The sequence below is a fragment of the Zonotrichia leucophrys genome, chromosome 2, assembly GCF_028769735.1.
Source record: "Zonotrichia leucophrys gambelii isolate GWCS_2022_RI chromosome 2, RI_Zleu_2.0, whole genome shotgun sequence".
NCBI classification, from domain to species: Eukaryota; Metazoa; Chordata; class Aves; order Passeriformes; family Passerellidae; genus Zonotrichia; species Zonotrichia leucophrys.
Window position 1 is genome coordinate 22,586,829 of NC_088171.1, and position 27,021 is coordinate 22,613,849.

Sequence of the window (27,021 nt, forward strand, 5' to 3'; positions counted from 1 at the left end):
ACCACCTCAGATAATTGCATGCATCAAGTACTTGGAAAAAAGCTATCTTCATTTAAAGAAGTGAAAATAATTTTTTTAGCCTAATTTTATTAACTAGCTTGCAGTGACTTATGTTATAATGATAGGAACATAAGTACATAAATAAAAAATATCTCCTGAATGTTAGCATATAGCAAGGAATGTTTTGTAGTGATAAACTGATGCCTGAGACTGAGATCAGAGTTATGTTTCTATCTCCACCAGAATTACCATGAGCTCTAGTAGATCATTTGAATTTAACTGATTTGACTAAATAGAATAGAATTTGTGTATCTCAATTGTATTTTTCCCAGACAAGAATTTAGAGTTGTTCTTGTTATACTTTTCTTTTCTAGATCTGTATGCATAATTTTTCCCATGGATTTATTACAGAATAAATTAATTTGGAGGTACTGTCATGGGACATTTATTTGGTTCTCATTTGAAAGATCAAAACACACTTTTGAGCCACAGTCTGGATTCTTAGTGTGAAAAAATGTTCCTCCTGGTTGAAAAGACATGGTTTTGCAAACTAATGGAGTCTGAGATTCTATTTCTGGTACATATTAACTACATTTTCTGAGAACAAACCAATTTGTGTAATTACTCTAAATTCCTTCCACAGCTAGAAGCCTGTACAACTCCCTACTGATAGTCTTTTCAGTATTATTTCCATATCCATGCACTTATTCCAGTTATGTCTTTTACAGGAATACTACTTCAAGAATTCTCTTTAGAGAGTATGTTATTTCTCATAAGGTTTTAGATCATCCATATAGTTTGATTTTTAGCTTTGTTATTTGCTAACTGGAGTCTCTCTTTGTTTACTTCTTATTCATATATTCCAAAAGGACCTGAAAGCCTTGAGCAGTTCCATGATCCTGTAGTGGGGGACACCCTACTGACTGAAAGAAAGAAAATCCCAAGTCAAGAGAGCTTAAAGTAGCTGAGATATAGGAAGTAAATAGGTGTAGAAAAAGGGGATAAAATGGAGAAAATAAGCCAAGATTTCAGGAAAGACAAAGAAGGATATAGTCTCTCTGAAATCAAATTAACTTACGATATTGGTGGCTAAAATATACATGAGTGCAAAGCAGAAATTGAAACAATCTCCTTTTCACTGATACTTGATCTGTGTCCCAAGTTCTGGATAGTCATAAGAAATGCTGTCCCAGGGGAGATGGGTCCTACAGCTGCTGTCAGTCACTCCCAACGTGAGACAAGGAGTCGAACACCACCTGTGTGGCACCAGCTTCCCCTCAGACACCTGAGCAGAGGGGGGCCCATGGTGGGCAGCACGGTGGGCACTCTGCAGGTCAGTGTGGGGAAGGACTCCTCTGACCAGGCTGAGATCAAGGCTGTTTCCCTGTGAGCAGCTGTGCTCTAACAAACAGGCTCCTGTGCTCTCTTTAGGGGTGCACCTCAAACCAGAGGCACCCACGCATTGTAGCTGCTTTCAACAATGGTTTCCACATCTTGTAGAAAACAGAACAGGGTCTCCTGATCTGAACTACCAATATAGCCTACATATTTTCTCACCTTTAGCCTGACCTTGATTAATTTTTTTTTTAGTATATGAAAAATAAAATCAAAAAGCATTTAATGTCAGATGCCTAAAATGACTGTGCTATGCATCATGTAAGTGACTACTGGCTTCTGAAACAGCTGTAATTGTAATGCCTTTCCCTCCCTCTGGTAAATGGACATAAATATTCACAGGGCTGGGTACATTATGCTAGGTAGATTATTCATTTATTTGCTGGAAGAAGTATTTGCAAATAAATGCTATTAAAAAAGAAAAGGACTGAAAATCTCCTTCATATTCCTTTAACCAATGTCAATGCATTACAGCATAGCTGAATTTGGTGAGACACTAATAGGTAGGGTATTCTGAAGAGTAGATGTCAGCCAGAATTTAAGGGATGTTTGAATTGTTTTTCTAATTTTCTAATATTGATATTGTGCAATACTGAATAAATTTATCTCATGTGTAGTAGGGCTTATCAGTGAAAGCCCTATTACAGTGAAACCAGGGGGGATTTTTTTGAGTAGAGTCAGCTGGATTTTATTAGAGAGGTATACATCTTATTTGCAGAAGAGGAGAGGCAAACATTAATTTTCATTGTATTCCTTTACTACTTAGTTACTCTTGGAGGTTCCATTAGCTTTGGAGCACTAGTGACTACTTCTGCTTTGGTCTTTTTTTCCAATCAAGCATTATTATTATTATTTTGTTAGCATACCTTTCTACTTAGAAGAAGGAAATTGCCTCACCCTCAGAGCAGAGTTCATCCTGTCTGATGTAGTCATGTGCAGAGCAGATGTGGAGTCTAAGCCCCCTACTTCCAGCTCTTTTCCTAGTCAGTGAAGAAGGATGAGCACTTCTGGAGTAATTTATCTCTGAAATCCACCTCAGGATGTCGGGGGTTTCACACTGAAATTGTGAAATACACCATTTGGTGTACAGGGTCAAGATGGTGGTGTTTGTCTAAGTACCAAACCAAGTCTCGAAGAAGATGGGATGAACTCCTACATGAGTGATAGTCAGTTCTTGGTGCCATGTCAATGGCTTGGGGAAGTGTTTATGGAAAAGCAGTGTTTGACAGGATGAAGTGTGATGCTGTGGAATGTCCCATGGATTTACAATCTCAATTTCCAATTTCAGGGAGGAGAACATTGCTATTATCAGGGAAAAATTCGAGGAAATTCTGTATCATTTGTTGCCTTGTCAACATGCCATGGATTACAGTAAGTCTGCTGTTTTGTTTTTACAGATTTTTGTTTATCACTCTTTTAAGCCAAATCAAGTTATTTATAGTAAAATAATGCATGAATATAGTAAAATAAGTGCTGTCTATTTTCCTACTACTTTGTCACCAATATTAAGTAATCAAAAATCTTCAGAATTTACTTTTTTTTGTCTAAATTCAGGACTAATGGCAGTGGCGAGGTATTGTTTTAAGATAATTATTATGGAGATGGCAGAGTAGAAGTAGCTGAAAACATCCTATTCTACAAAAATAAAAACAATGCCAATGAATTATTTGGAAATTGTGTTCCTTTCTTGTTGCTATAATGATGTGTACTTTATTTCTTTTCTAGTATCTTTACAAAGGAAATGTCACTTTAGAATTCATCTTGCACTATCCATTCTTGTTAACAGAATTTCTGGCCTTAAGCTGTGTGTATGGGGTAATACCTTGCATATAGTAAAATCTTGAAAAATCTGGAAGAAAATGTATGAGGGTGCAAAAATTTTTCTTTGAAGTACATAATTTTACTTATAAATAAATCCTTTGTCAAGTGTAGGTTACATGAGGATGTGTATGGATTGTACAGCTTTTGGACCTGTCTACTTTTGGCACTATTGAATGATGCTAGCCAGGTTTTCAGATCAACCTAGTGCCTGTCACACCTGGGAATTACAGGATCTCAGCACTACTATTACTGACATCAGCTTGAAAAGGCTTGGCACCAAGTGAGCCTGTGTGGAGTTCACCTGAGCCTTAACTTTTTCTGTGGAAGCAGGGTTTAGCTGATGGAAATCTTCTTCAGCCTATTGTCTATCTGCAATTATTCTGTATTTCTGGTGTCAGTCATATAAGTACTTTTATTTGAGTAGTGTTTTTCTTTCATAGTTGTACATTCTTTGTTAGGAAGGGGAGAATGCCTGCAGAAGACTTGCCATCCTTGCACTTGTTCTGATTTACAGCTGTGCAGCTCAAGAAACTTGAGCCCAGTTTGAAGCATGGACAGTGAGCCTAAAATAGTATCTTCCTAATGCATCCTGAGGCACTGCCTGGCTTCCATTAACAGGGATCCATTAGGTCTTGGCCCCTGCTAACTCCTAGGAGAAAAAGCAGGAATAAAGGAGAGCCTGCATATGTCTTTTCCTGCCCTCTTTCTGTGACTTTATGCTTAAAACTGACTGTTCTGCTGCTCTGTGTTCTTCCGTGGCCTGATATCCAAATTGGTCCCTTCTAAGTTACATGATAGATGATGCATTTTTTTCATTGTATAATTCAGCTCTCTCTTGAAAGATATCTCCGTGTCTCCTGTCTCCACCCCACCTCCATTTTTCCCCCGGATATAATACAGTTTGAGCTGAGTTCTTTGACACAAGCTTACTCTAATCAGGCTGCTATTTCAAACATCCAGTACGAGAAAGTAATGTTTCCTGAGCTGTATTAAACTCACATTCTTTGCCACTGCATGTCCATCATTGCAACTAGCTCCTACACAGCTGATTTTAAATGATAAATAATTACTAGAAACTCACACTGGCAATCAGAGCTCCTTAGCTTCAGCTCCACTTTGTAATATTTTGCTGGAATAAGGGTAGCTGGGCAGAGTTGTCTTCTGCAAGGTCTGGGCAGGAGCTTTGCTTTCATGAATTTTAGGAAGCACACAAGACAAAACAGATGCCTTTAAGAGAATAACAAGCTTCATATTTCTAAAGGTCATGCCAGTCTCCTCTTTTGCATGTTAGTACCTCTAGATCTCAGCCAGTAACATCAGAATTATTCATACAGGTGAAAAAATGTTGGTGTTTTAAAATCATAAGTTATGAGTTCTTTTAGTAATGTCTGCTTTGCATCCTTCCTTTTATGAATTAAATTGATCACATCCGGCTGACGGAACACCTGAAATTATGGATGTCTTCTTAATCACTTGGCTAATGACAAAAATATCTCTGCCACCTTAACTTCGAGCAAGCCGTTTTGCTTGGATTTTTGTTTTGTTTGTTTTCCGGGGATGCTCGGTAACCCCGGTTTCCTGTGAGTTAGCCCGAGCAAGGCTGAGTGCCGAGCGGGGTGTGAGTGCGCTGCGCTGAGCGCGGCTCGCAGAGCGGGCACGGCCGGGACCGTGCTGCCGCCTGGTGGTGAACGCAGAAACTGCGGTCCCTGCTGGGAGTGCCGCTGTCACGGCGACGAACGCGATTGTCTGAAGAACACGCATCATCGAAATGCAGGCTTTTGAAATGTTTTGCTTTCTCTGTAACACACCCATGAGCGTGTGGTTTATTCAGAGCGCACTAGATCTATGGTAGCTGGTGGGAAAAGAGCCATGGATGCTTTGAGTGGGCAGGTGTGTAGGTCAGCTGTGACTATTATTCTTGTCACTGCTCAGTGACTTGGTCAGAGGTCGGTGCTGCTGGGAGCAGCAGACTCACCAGAAGCTCTTTGCTGACAGTGCTTCAACTTACAGACCCTGCTTAACTAAAGTTGCAGCTAGAGGGAAGGAAATTTTGACTGATAAAAAGCTACAGGATCTTCCCCAATCTCATCTTATCTCCAAGCAAAGAAACTCCAGCAGATGCTAGAATATTTTGCTTAAATTGTATAGACAGTATTTATTTCTAAAGAATAGGCATGTGTAATTTGACAGGTGAAGCAACTTTACATTGTAGTTATGCTCATACTTGATATATGTGATACAGTCAGTAACCCAGGTTACTTCTGTGAATGTCAATCTTGCGGATAAAAAAAGCTGCATAAGAAAAAAGAAAAGGATTTGCTCTTGTTGCTTGTAATTCCTGTTTGTTTTGGATTTCTTAACAGTAACGTAAGTAAATAAATGATCTCACTTTCATGCTGTTGTTGTGTGCTATATGCCAAATTTGAATTTACAGCTCATATTTTAGGGCCAAGCTTAAACACTTTAGTAGTGACCCTTTGAAAGGGACACGCGGATACAGCCTAATCCCAACCATGTGTGTATGCCACTGAAGTAAAGGAAAAGTTACTTAAAAGTATTCTGGTTTGGTTGAAGATCAGAATGTATAAGAAATAACTTTTGTTTTTCTGCTCTTACAGACTAGTATTTGTATCAACATTCTCTTTAAATGATATGCTAAGGAAAGAGTTAATAAAAAAACCTATTAAAACCTAAGGATAATTCAATTCAATGAAATACCATTTTTATTTGGGGAAAGATATGCATATGCTCCAAATATGTGTTCCTAAAGACAGGTCCCTTATTTATCTGTTGCAGATAAATATCTCCTGCATTGGTGTGGGGGCTTTGAACTGGATTTTCAGTTGGTTAAATTAGTCCATTTTGTGTTTATGAGTGTTGTAGAAGAAAGAAGAGTCTGCTCACCACAGGGGAAAATCTTTCTTTCTAAAATGAATAAACAAAAAGATTGATCCAGAATTGCATTCAGTTCCTGAAACCATTTTAAACTCTTCCTTCCCCAAATATTAAAATTTTTAAAGTATATTAACTTTAAGAAGTTACTTCCATGTCGCACTAGTGTTTCTTTATTAAATCTGTATTTACATTTCCTGCTCTTGACAGTGGGATGTTCTATGATGGAAATCATACTTACCTTATTGAACCAGATGAAAACTACACTTCAGATGTAAGTAGAACTTACAGTACTCCTGCTGTGTTTTTTTGAGTAGTCATCCATGGGTGCAGGGTAGGCATAAGGCCGTGGGACCAAAGGGTCATCCCCTCATTCCCAGTTCATCTACCTCAAATGTGAGACTCCATCTTCACAGACAAAGGCAGACCTGCAGAAATTAGACATTAGTGATGTGTCTGTATGTGTGTGCTCTGTAGCTCTCGGCAGCAGAGCACTGCAGCACTAGGGGAGGGTCCCTTGGAGCCTGTGAGTGCCCAGTGCCTTCCCTGGCACTTGCTGCTCTGGGTTTATTATATCACTCTCCCCCTGCTTCTTCCTTGACTCCAGTTCAGCAGCTCCTGGGGCTTTTCATTGTCTCTCCCTGAGCAGCTCTGGGAGCCCAATTTAGGCCTGGTTCTGTGTGCTCAGCCTCTGTGTTTGAGGTACTCAGATATAAAAGGCGATTAAATGTGGCATTAGCAATCACATTGCAGCTGGGAAAAGAAGAATGTAGAGTAATGGTGCTTTGCAACTTGCATGTTCTCTGGGGTATGCGTTGGGTAACAAGAACCTCTGGAATTGTCTGTTTAATTCTCATGGGATGGATTAAGTTTTCCTGATGTAATATGGACAATTATTTACTATTTCAGGATGACTTCCATTTCCACTCTGTTTACAAATCCAAGTTGTTTGAATTTCCTTCAGTCGACCTGCCATCTGGTATGATTTTTTAGTTTCATGACTTATTTAGTGTTTTATTCTAAGGCTAAATTTGTTGATTATGTTTGATAGATCATCTTCTGAGAGTATAATGTTTTGTTATATATACAGGTTCTTTTACTCAAATAAATTAAAAAAAAACACACTGAAAAAACTCCCATTTTGAAACAGTGAAAGCACAGGAAAAGAATCTGAAGTGATGAAAAAATCCTGAATCTAATGAATGAAATCTCTCCTAGACCTTCACATTGTGATATGTGTTTTTCTTAACAGGTCATGTGGTCTGTGGGCTGAATTATGTGCTGGTAGCTGTAGAGAGGAAAGGGCTGAGGTAGCCTAGAGGTGATGAAAATTAACACCACCTTGATAGTGGCTGATAACTCTTCATGGGTTTTTCTGGTTTTGAGATACAGGGTGAGTACCATGGAGTAAGCATAAGCCTGGGAGACAAGAAATTGCCCAATGTCATTTCTGCTCAGTGGCTCTCATCTCCAGTCCCATCAGCATCTTTCACAGTGCTGGCTATGATGGGGGCTGTGCATTTCAGTGCAGATGAATTTGGAGGCAGAAGTGGTTTCAAGTGCTTGTAGTGATGAATGCCCATATTGTGTGTAGAGGGAGAAAGATTTTCTAAAAGAAATGGGTTTTCATCTGAGAGGCTGGATTGTTAATTGAAGCTAAAATTGCAGTATTTGTGACATATCCCCATTCTGTCAAGGATTTGTTACAGATGTGTTTTCCTGCCCTACAACGCATATCCTAGATAAACTGTCCTTTGTAGACACTGACATTTTGGTAGAAACCACTCCCAGTCTGACTTTTTCAGGAGAGTTACAGATGTTTGGTTATCTTGTTACAAACCATTTGTCCTATGGCAGCATTTGGATCTGATATCTTGAGGTGCTGAGTGCTGCAAGCAGGCGGGTCCATCCCTGGAGCGCAGTTTGTGCAGGTTTGCCAGTTGTTAAGCAAAGCAGAATCATTCAGGGAGCTAATGAGAAAAGAAGGGAAAAAAAAAAGGAACTTGCTACAATCTGGTTGCCTTAATTTCAGTTCTGAAGAAGGAATCTGAATCCAAACAAAGCCACTGTCCCAGCTTGGTGGCTCCTATCCTGGGATGATGAATGCCCAGGCAAGGCAGAGGCAATGTTGGGATGGAGGGACATGAGCACAAAAAGCTCATGACTTTTGTGCAAGGCAGTGACTTCTGTGTCACAAAACTTCCTGTGTACCTGCACCTTACACATGTACTGTGCTTGCTCCCTGTGCTTGCAGAGATGATAGTGCAATGAGAGCAATTTATTGAACATAAGGCTGAATAATAGAGTGCATAATTTATCACATCTTCTTGACTCAAAGATTGGAAATAATGCAGCCAATGCTGAGTTTAAAATAAATCTTAAACACTGCTAGTGTTGGTTTATCTATAAGCTGTTTTATGATTTCCTAATAGTGAATTTTATGTTTTCAAGATTATGGAATAAAATTGTTTTCTGCTTTTAAAATTATGAAAAGGGATTAATTGCAAGTAAATGCCCCAGTTTCACCTCCACCAGAGCTTTTTGATTTTCAAAAAACTGTCAAACTAGGGCTTCATGGTCTTGTTTTGTTTATTTGTTTTCCCACAAAAATCCAGACATGCTTGTACAGTTTTGATTTTATTACAGATAACAAATAAATAGTTGCTGGTTTTGCTGTACAAAGCCCAGCACATGACATAATGGAACATGTTGCCATCTAGATTGAATTTGAATCGCAGGATTGTAGAAAAGGTTAAAAAAGAAATTCAGTTGCAGACTGGTAGTCTTCTCAGTTATGCAAGTATTTGTAATGTGGATGAGAGGTACAGGTGCTAATCTTCCATCACTTTATGTTTAGGGTCCCATGTGTGGAGAAATAAACTCTAATTCATAGTCTACTCTCCCACATGCTCATACTTGTTTTTGTAAAATTGTTTGAAAAGATGCTTCTGATGGTTGTAGTAAAAATTACAGTACATTTATAATATTATATCCTCATTAGGAAACCTACAATTTTTCTTTGTATGTGATTATTCAATTTATTTCTGCCTGTAAGTAATCCTCCGTGCACAGTCACAGCTCCAGAGGATGAGAGCTCCATCAGTATCTCTGCTTCTTCCCTGCCAGTCTGGAGAGGTCAGACTGCTGTCTTGACTTGACTTTTTTTTCTTTAATTAACATTCACAGTTAATTGCTACTAGTGTTGTTGTGAATGATTTTTTGAAAGCACTACAACAAAATTATTATTAGCAATAGCAAGCACTGTGCTGGCATATATCATCATAGCTGCTCTCATAATTTATCAATTTGACTGGCCTAAGGAGATTTTTCCTGAAGTCAAGATTTTTCTCTTATCTTTAGAAATGTGTGTAAGGTGAGATTTCCACTCAGCATTTCCACTGCATCAGGAATGAGCTGGATAGATCACCAGCTTCAATCCTGGTGTTAGAAAGGGAAAAAAATTCAAGTGGTAGGGATTACTCAGTATCAGCAATAGTAAAAGCACACACTATTCTATCCAGTTAAATAGCAATGTACTTTATACATTCTTTTGCTCCCTGGGTATTAAGAAAAACCCCACAAGCTGTTGCAGAAAAGAATTTATCTTACTGTACTTTGCAATGGTCTGAGGAATAATGAGAATTTTAAATAAGGAAGCTTGGGCAGATGACTTGGCACACTTAGAGCATTATTTGACCTTATATTTACCAGACTGTTTTTTCTCACAACCTCTGTTGAGATCTACAATGCTCTGGCATCGTTTTAGATAACAATATGTTATCAAAGGTGCTGTTTTTCAAATAATACATAGCATATGTCCTTTTCTTTTGGGATCACATGAAAAAATATGTAGATACAGCACTTGGGAAGATGATTTAGTGGGACTTGGCAGTATTAAATTTATGGTTGGGCTTGATTTTAGCAATCTTTTTCCAATCAAGATGATCCTATGATTTTGTGAATCTCCATTACATTTTTTTTGTGGCAATATATTCCCATCAAAATATCTGCTAGTATCTCTCAACTAGCAACATTCCCTGTGATTTTGCTGGTTGTGTTCTTTTGCCTGAGGGTCTTTGGCTGGAAATGCAACCTGTGTGAATTTATCCATCTTGTGAGTTATAAGGCAGCATTAGTATGTGTTAATGGTAATGGCTGCATCATTTCCCTTAGAGATGACTGACTTCCGATTGTGAGTGAGTAAGCACTGGTAAAGTTATCTGAGAATCTATATATATACTGTAAATTATTATTTTATTGATTGGAAAGTGTTATTTTTGCCAGTTTCATTAACCATGTTATAAAATCAAAAATGACAGCTTGACATCCAGTTGTGTGGCACTAGAACAGTCTAAACTAATTAACATACATAAAGCATAATCAAAAACATTGTAAAAAGGTTTCCAAGATCTGGTTTCTCATAATTGAAAGCTCAAGAGTCCGCAGATCTTTAACCAATAAATAAGAAGCTTGGGTGTGATTGAATTTATCCTTGGTCTTTTTTCTAAAGAATGTCCTCAAGTGCATTGGTGTAACTATGAAAAAATTTTTAAGCGAAGAGCCTGTGATTGTCTAGATTGCTCTGTGAAAAGGTATCTGCAAACCTCACATACCAAAATGACACCATAGTCCCTCATTTACCCAAAACAATACCAGTTAGTCATGCTTTGTTTTCCTGGTTTGCCTTATTAGTAATTTGCCACTTTTGGTTAAAATTATCCCTTAGGCCTGGCAATATCTTGTCAGATGGGCAGCTCAGCTTTGTGGTTTAAGATTTTGCTGATATGGCAGCCCTGTCAAATTCCTATCAACATGTTTTTAATCCTATTTTTGAACCTCATGCAGAAATTGTACAATTAATGTACAGCAGGAAGTGAAGCTGTGAGAAACTTGCCTGTCTCACCAGCAAAACTGAACTGCGCAGGAATTTGTAAAACAAGCCGAAGTTGTGTACAAAGATATGTGAAATGGAAGTCTCTTAATTTACACAGCTCCATCAATCCTACAGCACTATAGGAGTGTCCTATAAACACTATAGGACTATTTACTTCTCTGCAGGACTGGTAAAATCACTGAAAAACTGAAAGAAGTTTTCAGTTCCTTGAAAATGAAAGCATGTCCAAAGCTACAGAAAGCACAAAAGAGGGAAAGCAGTGAAAGGAGAAACATTATTACAAACTAACAAACTGCAAACATTGAATTTGCATGAATCAAAAAGATCATCTTGGGGTTATGCAAATAGGAAACACATTTATACAAGATAAGGAAAAAGCTGTATTTTATATAGAGACAAGAGAGGCAGGGACTATGAATCTAAATTTAAAGATGGAAAATTACTTCTTGGACATTTGAAAGGGTAAGAGCACGTGTTATCTTCTGCTTAGTTTATGATGTGTCCTTTTCCATGAGGGGCTAGTAATAGATTTGGTGAAAAGGATTTGGCAAAAGAATAAACTACTTGATGCTTATGATTAGAGATTTAGGAAGTTAAGGACACAGAGGGGTTAGCAGGGAGGAATATTGTGTTGGCAAGTGAGCATTGCCAAAATCTTGTAAGGTTTGTCCCAACTCTGACATATTTTGCTTTGTGAATATAATCATCTTAAAGCATTAATTCTGCCTTCCATGCTCTTCTTATTAATTTAGATAGCTATTGCAAGAGCTCTGTGAATGTCTGCTGAATTCCTGAAAATGTGATTCGCTCCATGGAAGCACTATGCTAATAATATTTCATGCCCAGTATTGGTGAAGTTTTGGCATAGAACATCTGCTGTGCTTTCTGAAGTGTGACACCCACAGATCATCTGTTTCAACAGACCCAGATTATCACTAGTAGAGTTTTTAATAAGAGCCCTGTTACTGGGAAGCATCTGTAGTCTTGCCTCCCTTCTAGCTGGAAACTTGAAAAAATGAGTTGTTGCTGCATCTGAAGTGCTGAAGAATGCCATACTACTGTCATGTTGCATCAGGGTCACTAATTGCTGGGCTATATTTTTGTAAATATTCCATGTATTTGTCTGTGTTTTCTGCTTAGAATTCTGGCAGACGAATAGTACATCACAGAATTTTGTTGTAAGGCCAAGACACAAAAGAAGAAAAAGGCAGGTATGTGCCAATATGCTTGTTTATAAGGAACGTGCCGTCAAGTTTGTTTCATGTCTGCTGAGTTAATTTGTCCAGATGGAGTCCTGCTGCTCCTGCTGGTTTGGCATGAGATCTCTATATCAATACAGCTAATACAAAAAGAGCTATCTAATGTAAGCTAAACATTGATGGGTTCTCTTGGACATTGCCTCCCTGAAGAGTTAGGAAATTTTTAAATACTGCTATATGGCAAATGAAAAGGTAGGTAAAATAATTTTGCTCATTTTCAGTATAGTTTTATCAGAAACTCCTTTAATAAAACCTATATATTTTGTAACATTTTGCAATAGTGACAAGTAGCTATTTCATCTCACTTTATTTTGTTTCAAAATAAATATTCTAAATGGAGACTTCATTCCCTGTTTATTAAAGTAGGGAAGCCATTAAGTGCAGATGTCTGTTGCCAGTTACATTCTGTATTATTAGACTCTAAGTTACAATCTCTCCATAGGTTCGTCAGATTCCACGTAAAGTTGAAGAGGAAACAAAATATATTGAGTTGATGATTGTAAATGATCATCTAATGGTAAGACTGACACATTTCAACATCTTACAATTAGCATCAAATTGTCTTAATTTATCCAGAGAGCATAACAATAAAGAACACTATAAGGCTGGAATAAATTCATTATGTCCTTAATAGAAGAAATTATGGTTTCATTAACCATTGATGAAGTTGGTTTTGAATTTTTGCAAGTTAATTTCACCAAGAATGCAACTAGAACTGAGGATCAGAAAGAAGGGTCAGAAATTAAAAAATGTCAGTGTGACTTAAGCTGATTTTCTTTCTGACTTTCCTGAGCATTTCTCTTAGTTACAGGCACTCAGCAATCCATAGCGCAGTTATTTCAATTGTGCAGCAGCTGGTGAGAATGGGGAGATTAACAGTGACTAGATTTTTTTTTCATATGTCCCAATCAATGTAGAGAAAATGATTTTGTTAAACTTTTATACTTTCTCTGGGAGAATACAGGGGGGTTTTTAATGTAGTGGAAGACACATAATAACAGTGTATTGAAGAAAAGCCAGACTCATTCAAGTGAGAAAAACCACAGATTTATGTCAATGAAGATGATTTATTAAGCATTTAATGAAGGAAATATCAAAGGAAATGGCAAATTCTTCATCACTTGCAGTTTTCAAAGGTAGCTTCAAAGACAATGGATTTCCTCTTGATGTAACTGGATAAAGTTCAGCCTGGCACTGCTCATCCAACTGGTGACATTAGATGTTTTTATGGTCCCTTATGGCCTTAAAATCAAAATATTTCTATAGATCTTGTCTACTTCTTCTGTAATGTGCAGCAATTCTCTCATGCAATACCTGAATTAGCAAAAATAGACGTGAGAGCGTACAAGTGTGGAAAAAGTGTGCCTTTGTCCTTAGACAGTGTACTCCTCCACCAGCTCAGTTTGGGGAACACAGGAATAAATTCTTGGATTAAAATTAATAATTTTGGATGAAAATTCCTTAAATCAATGTAACCGTGCTTTTCTTCAAGGACAATGTTTCCTAATTTTGTCTAATCACAGCTACTGCAAGAGTCAGTCCAGTTAGGAGTTTATTCTCTGAGGTGAGAGCCAGTGATCAAAGAAGCCAAATAATTTCCTCCTGTGAGAAGGAAATATCATTTGCTGTGGGCTTAACTTCCTTGTTTTTGGTGGTTTCCCCCCCATTTCTGCTTGAAAGGATGCCCATCCTATGCCCTAGCTGTGGAAAACTTCTTGCCCACTAAAAGATCCTAACTTCCAGAAAATATGGACAATTTTCATTCCAAAATCAAGCATCATGGGGCACAAGGGGGCAAAACATTTCTGAAAATCTTGTATACTTTCTCCTAAATTCTTCTGAGATACCTGTGACTTTCATGCCCATGATACTCATTCATAACTGTTTGGTTTTTTTCTGCAAATAGGAGTACCTGGACAGCTGTTTTTAGTGCCATTTTTATAACACTGCCTTACAAATTTCAGTAAAGGTCTGAAATTGGAGTCTGATCACTGAAGTGGTTTGAACCAGTTACTGTGGCTGTATAGAGTGTGCAACTATACAAGAGGAAAACCAGAAAACACCTTAAGAGAGAAAACTGCAACAAAAGGGAGTCTGATAGATTAAAACACAGATGCAGGCACTTCTGGGATAACATACCTTAAGGAGTCTCAGCTATGGAAATTTTTGTTGCTAATTTCTTCAATGGCATTTGTGATTAATTTTAAAATGGGCAACAATAATGATAATGAAGAGAGTAACAGAATGTTACTGTTCTTATATCATTTTTCAGTAAAGATTCTAGGATACTTTCTAAAGAAGAAATTACACAACAGCTGTTGTAAAGTATATCAGTAATGTGCATTTCTGAGCAATTTTTTACTATTGGTTATGAACATTACACTCAGCACAAGAGACAAAACCTTGTGCAAGGGCTTTATTATTGGTATAATTGCTTTTTACTTCATGGTGATTTGGAAATGGACCTTGTTTTTCTGAATCTGAACCTGTTACTGTCTGTGCTTTTTTCACAGTGTAAAAAGCACCGCTTGTCAGTCGGCCATACCAACAGCTATGCTAAATCAGTTGTGAACATGGCTGATCTGGTAAGTATCACTCAGCTATATGTTCTTTTACGTGTGAGATGAGTATAAGATTCTCCTGATGATAGATGCAGGAGTTTTCAATTCATGGTGTAACAATAATAATGTATGTGAAGATTGCAAATTTTCATCTAGAACCACAATCATTCGCCTCTAGGGGCTTTGTCTAACATAAAGCATCAGAGGGATTTTATTTTGTGGCTTTAAACATTTAAGTATCCTGCTGGATTGGTCCCTTGAGTCTGAGTTGTAAAGAGCACCTTAGATATGACAATTTCTAGTGCAGGTTCCCAGTTTTGACAAATTTGAACCCAAAAGACAATCTGAAATTCTAATGCACTAAAATTTCTCCAGAAGAAGTGCGCTTGAATAAATAAGTTAGAATAGGGACCTACAGGTGAACTATGTGGATTATCTTTATATGATAAATCAGACAAGCTGCTGGCTCTTGCACCTCACCACAGCAAAGTATTAGAAAAAGAAAAGTATTCCCAGAAGAAGAAAATGCTTGAAAGTATTTGGTGTGGAGTGTTAATGCAGCATTGAAAGGATGTCCCTTTTTGTGTGATTCAGCCAGCAGGGGTTGAAATACTCTGTTATATACATCTATAAAAGAGAAAAATTATGGCTTTATAGATCATTATTCTGCATAAGAGGGCCCTTGTGTGTCATGGGATGAGCTGGCTGTTATAAAAGACCCATTACATTCAAATCTTTGAACCATTTTGAATGTACTAATTTTTCAAAAATCACATTTTTCTTGTATGTACCTCTGCCTGTGTAGGCTAAGAGAAGCCTAAGAGAATGGATTTAAAAATTAAGCCAAAAATGTTGATTTTACCTGATTTATATGTTTGTTGATTTTGAGGGAAATAAAATCACCTACAAGAATGAAAAATATCCTAGAATAAGGTAAATATTTAGTTATGTAAAAATGCAAGCTGTTAAAAAAAGGGGTAAACCTCATCTTTGTTCTATTTGACATAATATATTTGTTCATTCTGTTAATGTACTAGATATATAAAGAACAACTTAACACCAGGATAGTATTGGTTGCCATGGAAACCTGGGCTACTGATAACAAGTTCACCATATCTGAAAACCCCTTGGTGACTCTACGTGAGTTTATGAAATATAGGAGGGATTTTATCAGAGAGAAAAGTGACGCAGTTCACCTTTTTTCGTACGTAACCTTGTGTGATGTTATATTACTGGGGTTTTTTCTTTCCTTGGGGGTTGCTTCTCACAAATGGCTGATGCATCTCCTTCCTGTTGTGTGTGTAATCCACAATAGTTCAGAAAATAAAGTTTCAGATGGGGAGGTGGGAGAAAAATTAATTCACAAACTGCCTGCCAGTGCAACCAGAGGCTTGACTCTTATTTTAGTTTTAACATACTAAGCCTGAGCTGCATGCGCTGTAATCCTTTGTTATTCTGTGCAACCACCTACTCTGCAAGTGCAGCTTTCTGAAGAGTCATGCATGGTTCCACCTCAGAGGTTGACTTCTTCAGCAGTAGAGCACGGATTATTTAAAGCAGAACATTGGTTTTGGAACCAATGAAGTTTTCTGCTGAAGTGCATTATGGCCTGTTTTACTTTGTTGAATGACCTGCATGCTGCAGGATTACTGAAGTGTTTCAGATCCTCAAAACAGTTTGTTCTCCCAAGACATTTGAGCTATAAGAATACTCAACTGAGAAGAATGTTATTTTCTCAAAGTATCTTAATTGTTTTGAAAATAAGATTGATATAATAAAATATATGTACAAAAATACAGGAGAGATATGTGGCCGAGATTTTTGATCTACACACACATGCCAGATGAATATCTCTTTTGGAGTCCTTTTTTCTCTCTGCCGACTGTTTTAGGAGCCTGTAAGAATAAACTTAACCTAAACACCTCGTTTCGCATGACTTCAGTAGGGTTCCAGGATACCCAAGCCTGGTATCCACCCTCAGAGTTTTTGCATGTACCTAATTACTGCCACTTATTTATGCCTTGAAGAAAGCTACTAAGATCTGCAAAACGGTGCTTGCAGATTTTGATTTCTCTGTGTCTCAGATCTTCATCTCTTAAATGGGAATCAGGTTTTCTCATATCCTTTTTGTAATTTCTCTGGTGACATTGTAAAGTCTTTGAGGGGGAAGTCTGGTTCTTGTGAACGTGCGTGTATTGACTAGGACAAAAGACAGCCTGATTTCCTGATTTGGCCTATGGTTGGGACTCTGGATACCACTGTAATGCTAATTCCAGTGCTATCCATAGCACCACCACCAGTGGTTATTGTGGTATTGCATCCATAGATTGTTTAGAAACAGCAGTTTCTGCAATTGTGTCTGTGAGTGAAACACAGCTAAGCTGGGAGGTGGGGGTAGCTGTGTGATGGTACAGTGATTACAGATGAGCTTCCACAGTTAGCCCACTGTGACCCTTCTTGATACTTTTCTCCTCTCACCTGAGAGAAACAATTTGCCAGATGATCAGTACTCTCAGGTGGAGCAGAGTCAATTTTGTCTCCAGTAACTGGCAGTCATTCTTGCTGATGTGGTCAGCACCACAGAGGTGATTAGATTTAGGCTCGGAGTGTATCTGCTCCTTGGATGAGGTTGGCTGTAGTTCCAGGGAGTTTTCACCTACCTCTGCATCTTCTGCTAATGCCTCTCCCCTTGAGTTTTACCACATCAGCACTGCCCAATTAGAGACATGTCATTTCACTAGTCCTGTGCACTGGGGGCATGGTGGCCTCTCCTGAACTCTGCCTGAAGCACGTGCCAGCAAAAAGTACTCACTGCAGAAGAATGCCAAGGAACAAGAGGCTGGGCAGATCCAGGTGGTTTGGCAAAATAGTCCTCTTCTTCCTATATTAGGTATTCTAAAAAGAAGGAGGGAAGATGGTAGAAGTTTTCTGGAGATAACCTGTCATGTGAGGTTTGTGAGTGGTTATCTGTTTTTCCCATTAGTTTTTGCATAATTTGCAGTGTAGTGGTGCCATCCAGCATTTGCAAATGCCATTTGGAAATCACAAGGGGGATACTGGAATAGGCAGGTGCAGAACCCGTGGACTGAGCAGGGTAAACTTCTTTTTCTTTTTGTTTTTGCCAAAGGGGGAGTCGGTTTCAGAGCAGTAGAAGTGGTGTAGCCCACACTGGTGGAATCTGTTCCTTGCTTAAAGGCGGAGGTGTGAATGAGGTACGTGGGCATACTGGTATGAACAAAAACTGGTGGAAATTTATCTGCCGGGAATTTATTAGTGCAGACATGTTCCTCAAAATATTTTGCTTTTTTTGCTGATGTAGACTCTTACTGCAGCTCTATAGAAGGGACACTTCAATGAAGAGTGATGAGTGAATAAAGTCAATACACTTCAAATACACTTTTAAACAAATTCTGCAATATTCTGTCATTCACATTTCTAGCCACAGTGCCAAGAAAGAAATAGACTTTCTCTTACTTAGCTTGTCTATAAGCCAGTGTTTAATTTTCATCTAGCTACCCTGCAGTAAGAATTCTAACACTGTGCATCTGATTTTGCATTTTTTTGCCTTGATATGAAAAAGCTTCACTTGAATCAGAGATACCTGTGTGTTACTGATTACTTTCCCCACCTTGCTTGTTTCTTTCAGTTTGGAAAGCCGGACTTAATGGCAGTTACCCTGGCGCAGACCTTGGCCCAAAATATTGGCATTTTCTCAGACAGAAGAAAACTTCTAAGTGGTAATTTTATTTGCTTTTTCACTCGGTCTCAAGAGAAAAATCTTAAAAACTGGAGGATCTTATCAGTGTCTTTCTGATATATACTTTTCTTTCCATTTCTCACAATATTGAAATATTTTTATTTCTTGCAGTAGCATGAGAAGGGTCTGACATACTAACTTTTCTTTACTTGAATGCTCTAGTATACCCCTGCTTGTAATTCCTGATAGTGTCAGGAATTTCATCCCATTTCATCCAAAATAGACCATAAAGGTGCCTGCCACTGCCATTAATTTCAGGGAGACTGGTGTCCCACTCACAGACCAAATGGCTGCCATCTTATGACACAAGGGTGGGAATATACATTATTAGATCAGGGTATAATGAAGAGCCTCCTCAGTACTGTTATATAGAACAGTTCAAACAATTCAACTTATTATCTGTTTTCCTTGGTTGATTTCCTCTTACAGAATACCCAAATCCCCTGTTTCTCCTGTAGATTACCCAAATATCCAGTATTTGCTACCCTACTGCTACCATTTCTCTGCTGTAACCTTGGTATTCAGCTCCTTAGTTATCCCTGTTTAACTGCAATGCTTTGATCTCCACCATTGTGCCCACAACAAGCAGTTTGCCTTCCTGCTTCCATGTTATATGAAGTTCCAGCCTGATATGATTAAAATAAAAATACAGTTATGAAACACTTTAGATAATTAACTGGAGTGTGGACTTACTGGATTGGGTGTGCTTATGTGGCCTATATTTAAAAATATAAATTACTCTATTGATTAGTGGATTTTTTTTTTCAGGCATTATAAAGACAATATATAATGCAGAGAGACAGCTGCATTTAAAGGGGTTTTGTGCAAATTATGCAATACCATTTTAAAAAAATACTCAGAAATGTAGACCTGATGCTCTATCCTACAGGCATGTTCAGTATTCATTTTTCAGCCACATATTTTTTAGTGGAGGTAGGGGCAGGATAAAAGTGAAAATTATAATAGTGGTGACTGCCTTTCTTTATGACTGAGAAGGGCAGGACACTGTTTTGGTAGGGAGAGAGGAGAATGCATTTGATAGAGCTTTGTTTCTTCTCTAATTGTACTTTTCAATTGGAAGCAATAATGATGTTCATGTGTACAGTAAAAGAAATTATGGAACGTGCAAGTGGAAAACATTTCTACTGAGATTAAAGCAAGACACAGCTTTGAGAGAGGAGGATTGAGACCAGAGCAAAGTGATCCCAGCTGGCAGGGCAGAAGGGAGTTTCATGGGGAAGGGAGGCAGGCAGGGAAGGGAGGGAGAGCAGAGGAAGAAGCTGATAGTTCCTGCTGTACTACCTTGTGTTTTTCATTGATCTTTCCGTACTTTTTTTTGGTCTGAAATATTTTTTGGGATTTTCCAAGGAAAGATTTTCAAAATCACATTGCCATAGTCAAAGAAGAGAACTAAAAATAAAAAATTAGAAAAGTAAAATCATTCTTTTTTATTAATTCTGAAAATTTTGGAAATGAGTATCATCACACAGGAGATGAGAAAGCTGACTCATGATTTGCAAGTGCAGAGGGCTAACACTGCAGTTTCCTTTCAGAGAAGGAAAGAAAATCAGGACATATTTTCAAAGCTCAGGATTGCACAGAATCATGTAGAGTTTTAAAAACAATTTGGCAAGGTGCACTGATACACTTAAACTAAGGTGTGCAATAAACCAGCAAATTATTCTTTCCAACTTGTCTGGAAATATGAAATGGAATTGAGTACAGTGAGCTTTTTATGATAAGAATTGAATTACTTTGGACTCACAAGACTCAAGATGTAACTTTTTATTTTATCTTTTGTTTTTGTCAGGTGAATGTAAGTGTGAGGACATGTGGTCTGGATGCATAATGGGAGATATGGGGTAAGACATTTCGCTGGAGAAAAGTCATGTTTTTCATACAGTGACATAGAGGAAAGGTGTGAAAAGTCTTCTCTTTTGTGGTTCATCAGAATATTTTTGATGACTCAGTTTTCAGAAAGTAAAGTATTAAGTACATCCCATACAGAGACACCTTCAAAGAAATGTGGGAATAAGTGAGTTAATGAGAAGGACATGTGAGAGTTTTTGGCGAATGCTGATTTAACTTGGAAAGCACAAGGCTCAACAGCCAAGTCAGGTCATTGCAGAGAAGCAGAAGCAGGCATAGCTTATTTTCTCATGCAAGATTGCTATTGAGTTGTAGAAACAATGACATACCCTAATTCTTGAAATCCTGTAATCAAATTTCTGAGGCATGCCTCATTTTCAGTGTTTTGTTGGAATCTTTAGTCTATCTCTATCATTTTTTATTGCACAGTTTGTGTGATATTGTTAGAAAAACTGCCCCCATTGGAGGCTGAGTATGTTCATACCCATGTGTAGTGTCACTGGGGAGATTTGAGCATAATGACTGATGAATCAGCAAATTTTTGATGCTTTCTGAAGTATATTCAGACACTAACACTTTTTATTACAGGTCTGTCTTTTATCATGCATATGAATTGCATTTTAGTCTAGTTTTAGATATTAATTACATTGTATTCTAGTTTGAGATATAGATAGGGCTCAGATTTTAATTCCAAATGGATCCACAAATTTTCACAATAGTTTTGTGGTCAGAAAAATTTTGAGCAAAGAAGTATGTCTCATTCAACCCTCTTTAAAAGTGTGAATGTGTGCCCTTTTCACCTTAGAATACCTGAAAACACATCTGGTATGATTTTTCTGATTTTTGGGAAGCTAAAAGTCCAGTCTGAGAGGTGTTTTTGATTCTTATAAAAGTTATAGATTCCCATGTTAGGACCTTTAAATTCTTTATCTGAAATTCAAACCTTTCACATAATTTGGTACCTGAAAAAGCCTTGTATTTACCTAGCTTATTGCTGAACTTCAGTGAAATCTACAGCCTCTGTAGTGTTTAGACCAAATTAATGAGCATTACAGATGGAAAAAGCCAATTATGTTCTGGAAAGTATCTCTCCCAGCAGTGCAGGATAGCACTTTGGCTAATATTTTTATATCCAGTGGTGAGCTGATAGAAGAGGAAAGCCCTTGAGACTCCAAAATCTCCTTGAAGCATAAGTACTTTCATGACTATGGACCTGAATATAAAGATCACTGCAGTTGCCTTGGGAAAAGTCATTTCCCTGTGAAAAGGATCCATGCAAAAATTCTGTGCATCACATTGTTTTTAGGTGGGGCACAGGGCCTTGGGGACACTCTGTACTCAATTGAAATTTACTGAGTGGGACACATGACACAGAGGGAAGCTGAAATGTTAGGTGGTGTTTGCTAGAAGCATGTTTAAAACGGCATAACTCTATTATATAAAAAATTCTGTGAGCCAGGGGAACCATTTCCTCCTAGAGAGAAAACAAACTATAAGCTGTTTTTTACTCCTGCAGTTTGTATGGGAGGAAATAAATGTATTTCTGAGATCAGACCTGTTAGTGGAACAAGTCACGCTTGTGTGAACTACATGCTGGAATCAGATTTGTGCTGTTTGACACCTAAAAACTTAGTGAAATATTCTAGACTTCTCACATTCCATGAGCGTTGTGTTATTGTTGAAATTTCCTTATTATTTACTGGAAGGATTTTCAAATAAAAAGAAATAGAATAGTCAGATAGAAACAGATAGTCACTCTGATTCTGAACAGCATTGTTTTCATTCTTTTTCTGAAGTATAACATTATATTTCTTCTGTTTCAAAAAAAGAAATTACAGTGTAAAAATCACCAGAGAAAGTAATCCTTCTACCTTATTTTGTTAGGTACTATCTTCCAAGCAAATTCTCCGAGTGTGATATTGAAGAGTATCATGAATTTTTAAACAATGGAGGTGGAGCCTGCCTTTTCAATAAACCAACCAAAGTAAGCATTACGTGAATGTTTAATATTATTTCTATTCTATTGCTAATTTTGATGAAATCAAGAGGAATGAAAACTATAATGTTGGAAAAAAACCCTTTAGTTTTGATAGTTCTGGTTCTCTCTATTCTGGTAACATATGGGTGTAAGTAGATTATTTTAGTTCACAGTAGTTTAGAAATTACTTTTAAATAAATTTCTAATTAAGTGGTTTCATGTCCAGTAGAGTATCAACAGCCTCTGATCAAGAATTATCCCTCACACAATTTATTCTGAATATTGTGAATACAATACAATTTTGTATTTACAACAGGCCTGCAATGCAGTATTTGCAGCAGTGTTCCAGTATATTACTGCTCCATTTACTGAAGCAGGTGTTAAAATGTAAAGCAAGCAGGATAATTATTTTGACTCTTTTCTATATATAATTAATGTTAACCTGTATTTAATGGCTGTCTTTCAACAAGCAAAGGAAAAGAGGTTAAGGCAGAAAGACAGTCCAATGTGGAAAAAAGACTTATCTGGTAACTGAAGTGGTCACAGATGTAAAAGAGAAGAAAGTTCAATTCAGAAATGATACATGTTCCTTCTCGTGAACGTGAGAAAAACTACATCTGCTGACAACCACAGAATTTCCATAAAACTTAAAGAAAGAAAAACATCAAATCTGGACAAGCTGAGCCTGCTTATCTCTTAAAGTCTCTTTTGATGAAAGAGTATATTATTAAAAGTGGAGAGAAAACACTGTAATTCATTAATAAGATATAAAATTTCTTATTTAAAATGTACCTGAGTTTTAGAAGTTTGCTTTTTTCCATCCCATTAAAGGTGGAGAAATACTGGTGGATGTATTTACTTGCTGAGTGTATTGTTTATATAGTGTAATGTGTCTTACTTGGTTTTATTTTAGTGATTGTGTTCATTTACACATCTGTCAGTTGGAAAAAACCCCAATTACTCTCCTTTCAATTTAGTTTGGCAGCGCTTTAGGTTTGGTTTTTTGTTTTTGGATGGCATGCAGAAATGTGAGTTAGATGTGGAGCCAGAGTGATTTAGCTCCTTTTATGCATTGTGGTTTGAGTTGGTTTAAAGGTTTTGTCAATGGATGTCTGTCTAATTAACAATGCTGTCAAAGATGTGTTTCCTAGCAAGGGTGGTTAGACACAAACTTGTTTTTGTTTTTCAAGTGTTATGAGATAAAGGAAAGCTAATGTGTCAAGGTGCAGTGTTTGGCAGTGCTCCACTCTTAGATCAGCTATAATCCCAAAAATTACATCAATGGCTGCTGGAGCAGGTTGAGCATATGCTCTTTTCAAATGAATGGATGAATGATATGACTTTGGGGAAAGGTTATCCAATTTGCTTTTAATGTTTGGGTTTTTTCCTTCAGTTTCATTTTTAGCTGTCCCTATGCACTGCAGCAAATTGGCCCAATATTTCAAGGCAGAATTCTCTGTCACTGCTGTCTCTTTGTCTCTGTTGTGCAGCACACCGAGACATATTGAAGAAGTTAAGCTGTCTGGAAAAATACATAGGAAACAAGCAGTTTTAACAACTCTTTAATAATTCTAAAAGCTTGCATACAATTTATGTTACCTTCTACATATGCATTTCATGCTGCAGTCAAATTTCCATTTCAATAGGGGATGTAATAATAACACATCAGCCTGTGCCAGGCTGTGGTTGGTGGCACAGTGAAGTTGGTGGGGTGATGCTCCATCCTGTGGGCTCCAGACAGAAAGGCAGCAGCCAGTGAGAAATGCTCTACACCACATACAATGCTGTGCTTGTGCAGATGGCTCAGGAGCAGAGTGATTTCTGGAATGGTCCCAGTTTAATTGGAGAATTCAAGAGCTGAACTGCAAAATTTTAGTCTGGTGACACACTTAAATGCCTTCTCATTTATGTAATAAAAGCTACTATTATGTTTTCTTATGTCCAAAGGAAAAAATATTTTGTTTTAGAAGAACTACCTTTAAAGGTTTTAGGAAGACAGAAAAAATTAAACTGGAAAGAACAGAATATCAGTGTTCCTTAGAAGAGGTTATGGCATACAAATATAAAGATTTTGATCTTTTAAGTTACAGTCCATAGGGAAGGCTGAAAGGAAAGGGAGAAAGCCTCATCAGGAATACTCCCTGTGCACATCTGCTTGTGTGTAATACATACTTACAGAAAACTGGGAAAAGTTCCCAACTGTGGTAGAGAAAAATGGAAAGAAAAATCCAACTGCAACAAAACCTGACAAAGAAACCAAGCATCTCTCCTTCCCAAGCATTTCTGAGCCACATAAAAGGACTACTTTTTATGGCTACTACTTTTGAACTTACAGTGGAGGCTTTAACCTTTCAGCCCTTGTCACTTGAACTCCAGAACAGCAGCAATTGCAACTGTTATGAAGATAATGAAATTGTCATATCCTTATTTTTTTCCCCCCTATATTGCCATATCTTTTGTTTTTCATTGTAACTTCTGCTCAAATTGAATTTACTGTTGAGTGACACCTATGCACAGAAGATACCATGTGACTTGGCAGCATTGCTGTATCAATTTTCAGGAGTGTTCATTCTCTGTATGCTTCATTTGTGTTGTGTCACTCTGATTCATGGAAACTATTTCAGTTAATCCATTTAAAGTGCTAGCTTAAAAACCATGTTGCACAGAGCAAATATGACAATGATTCCTATAAAAGAGACATGCCCTTTGATTTCTGAATTTCCATTCAGCTTCTGGATCCTCCAGAATGTGGCAATGGCTTTGTGGAAGATGGAGAGGAATGTGACTGTGGGACAATAGCGGTAAGTGCAACGTACTTTAAATTAGCAACTAGATTTTTCTGAGAGTTGGTACTGCACATTGCTGCTGTGAATGATAAGTGGAGGAAGACCAGCAGGATGAAGGTCGTGTGCCCAAGGATTCAGAGTAATAGCTGGCTGTGCAGAATCAAGCCCTCAAAGGCATGAAAGAAAGCATTTTCCTAGATGGAAACACTCTTCAGTGCTAAGATGTTAGTATTTAATGGCAATATGAAGTTAGAAAAATTATTTTCTATCTTGCACACAAGCATCAGTTTCATGCTCCACAAGTAGATGCCTATTTCTGCCTCTAGGTACCTAAAAGAATGAATGAAAATCCATTCATTAACAGATAGCATGCTAAGATGAGGAGCATTAAGAGCATGGGGTTCATGTGCTGTCCATGCATTCTGTTCTGTGTGTGTGTGTGTTCCCAGGAGTGTGCCAGTGAAGGAGGAGAGTGCTGCAATACCTGCACCCTGACCGCGGGCTCCCAGTGCAGCAACGGGCTCTGCTGCCGCAAGTGCCGGGTAAGGACAGTGACCCTCACAGCCTGCTGGGAATGCATCCTGGTGGCTGCAGGCACTACAGCACATGCATTTTCCCTTGCAGACCTTGTGATTACTCTTTTGAAAGCTTACCTTTTAAAACTGGCTGAAATCTGATTTTTCTGAGGCTGTACTCTGTCTTTTAGGCTTGGCTTTTTGGGGCAGGGACAGTCATCAAATGCAGAGGTAAATTGAATCCTTCCAGTTTCAGACAAGTTTGAATCAGGTTGAAGTTCTATGAGATCTTATTAGATTAGACATTCTCGCTTAAGGGATAAATGAACCATAAAGGTTTTGTTAGATGTCCTTGTTTTTTCACTGTGAGGATGGTGAGGCACTGGAACAAGTTGCCTATAGAGAAGCTGTGGATGCCCCATCCCTGAGGCCAGGTTGGATGGGTCTTTGAGGAAGTGGAAGGTGTTCCTGCCTAGGGGCAGTGGTGCTGGAGCTAGATGATCTTTAAGGTCCCTCACAACCCCAACCAGTCTGTCACTCTGTGAACATGTGCATCCTTATCCAGGTGACACTCCCAATGCCATATGTGTTGCTCTGGGTTTGCCCCATGAAACTGAATGGGAAAATCATACCACAGAGTGTCTGAGGGAAGGATGGAGTAAAAACACAAAAGCACAGAATTACTCAGAAGGATTTGCCTAAAAGACACCTGACTTCAGTTTCAGTTTGGTCTGCCTGTATCGTCTCATGTTTGGACTGACTGAAATCCCATTGAGTAAAGGGAATCAAGCCCTGTGTAAACTCTGTTATTCTTCTTGATACATCAGTAAATAGTAAAAGGAGGTTCAACCAGAACGTGGCTGTAAGGGAGCCCTGTTAAATGTGACTTCAAATGGTTGTTTGTATTAATTTAGTAATAAAGATAATTAGTATTAATGTAGTTAAAACTGTGGTGTACTATGTGTGGTATTTTTATCTTTGTCTCTGCACATTTGAGGGTTTCCTTCCCTTAGGAGGATCATTAATAATAACTGCGGATCACATTCTTGACTTTGTGCTCATCCTAATGTTAAAAAAAGAAAAAGCACATATTATGCTGGAACAGATCACATTTCCCTAAGCACATTCCCTTTTTAAATGTAATAATATTAAAAAAAAATCAGCAAATTGCCAGTGTGGGTGAATTTTGCTCAAGAATCCAAGTCACATAGGCACCGTATTAAAGACTATCAGAACAAAACAAAGCTTTTGTATACCTACCTTATTTTTTTTGCAAAAGAGAGAAGGGTTTATC

General features: G+C 37.9%; 1 protein-coding gene across 11 annotated transcripts in view; it reads left to right on the forward strand.

Annotated features, from left to right (window-relative positions):
• ADAM22 (ADAM metallopeptidase domain 22) overlaps positions 1-27,021 on the forward strand; it is a 132,701-nt gene that overhangs the window by 70,102 nt on the left and 35,578 nt on the right. For all 11 annotated transcript variants that reach the window (XM_064704237.1, XM_064704241.1, XM_064704242.1 and 8 more), the window contains exons 5-17: positions 2,684-2,766; positions 6,319-6,382; positions 7,018-7,087; positions 12,143-12,213; positions 12,704-12,778; positions 14,775-14,846; positions 15,860-16,026; positions 17,950-18,034; positions 18,469-18,559; positions 20,390-20,441; positions 22,333-22,432; positions 25,156-25,227; positions 25,662-25,754. In XM_064704237.1, the coding sequence (XP_064560307.1) occupies positions 2,684-2,766; positions 6,319-6,382; positions 7,018-7,087; positions 12,143-12,213; positions 12,704-12,778; positions 14,775-14,846; positions 15,860-16,026; positions 17,950-18,034; positions 18,469-18,559; positions 20,390-20,441; positions 22,333-22,432; positions 25,156-25,227; positions 25,662-25,754 (1,095 nt within the window). The remainder of the gene's footprint in view (positions 1-2,683; positions 2,767-6,318; positions 6,383-7,017; positions 7,088-12,142; positions 12,214-12,703; positions 12,779-14,774; positions 14,847-15,859; positions 16,027-17,949; positions 18,035-18,468; positions 18,560-20,389; positions 20,442-22,332; positions 22,433-25,155; positions 25,228-25,661; positions 25,755-27,021) is intronic.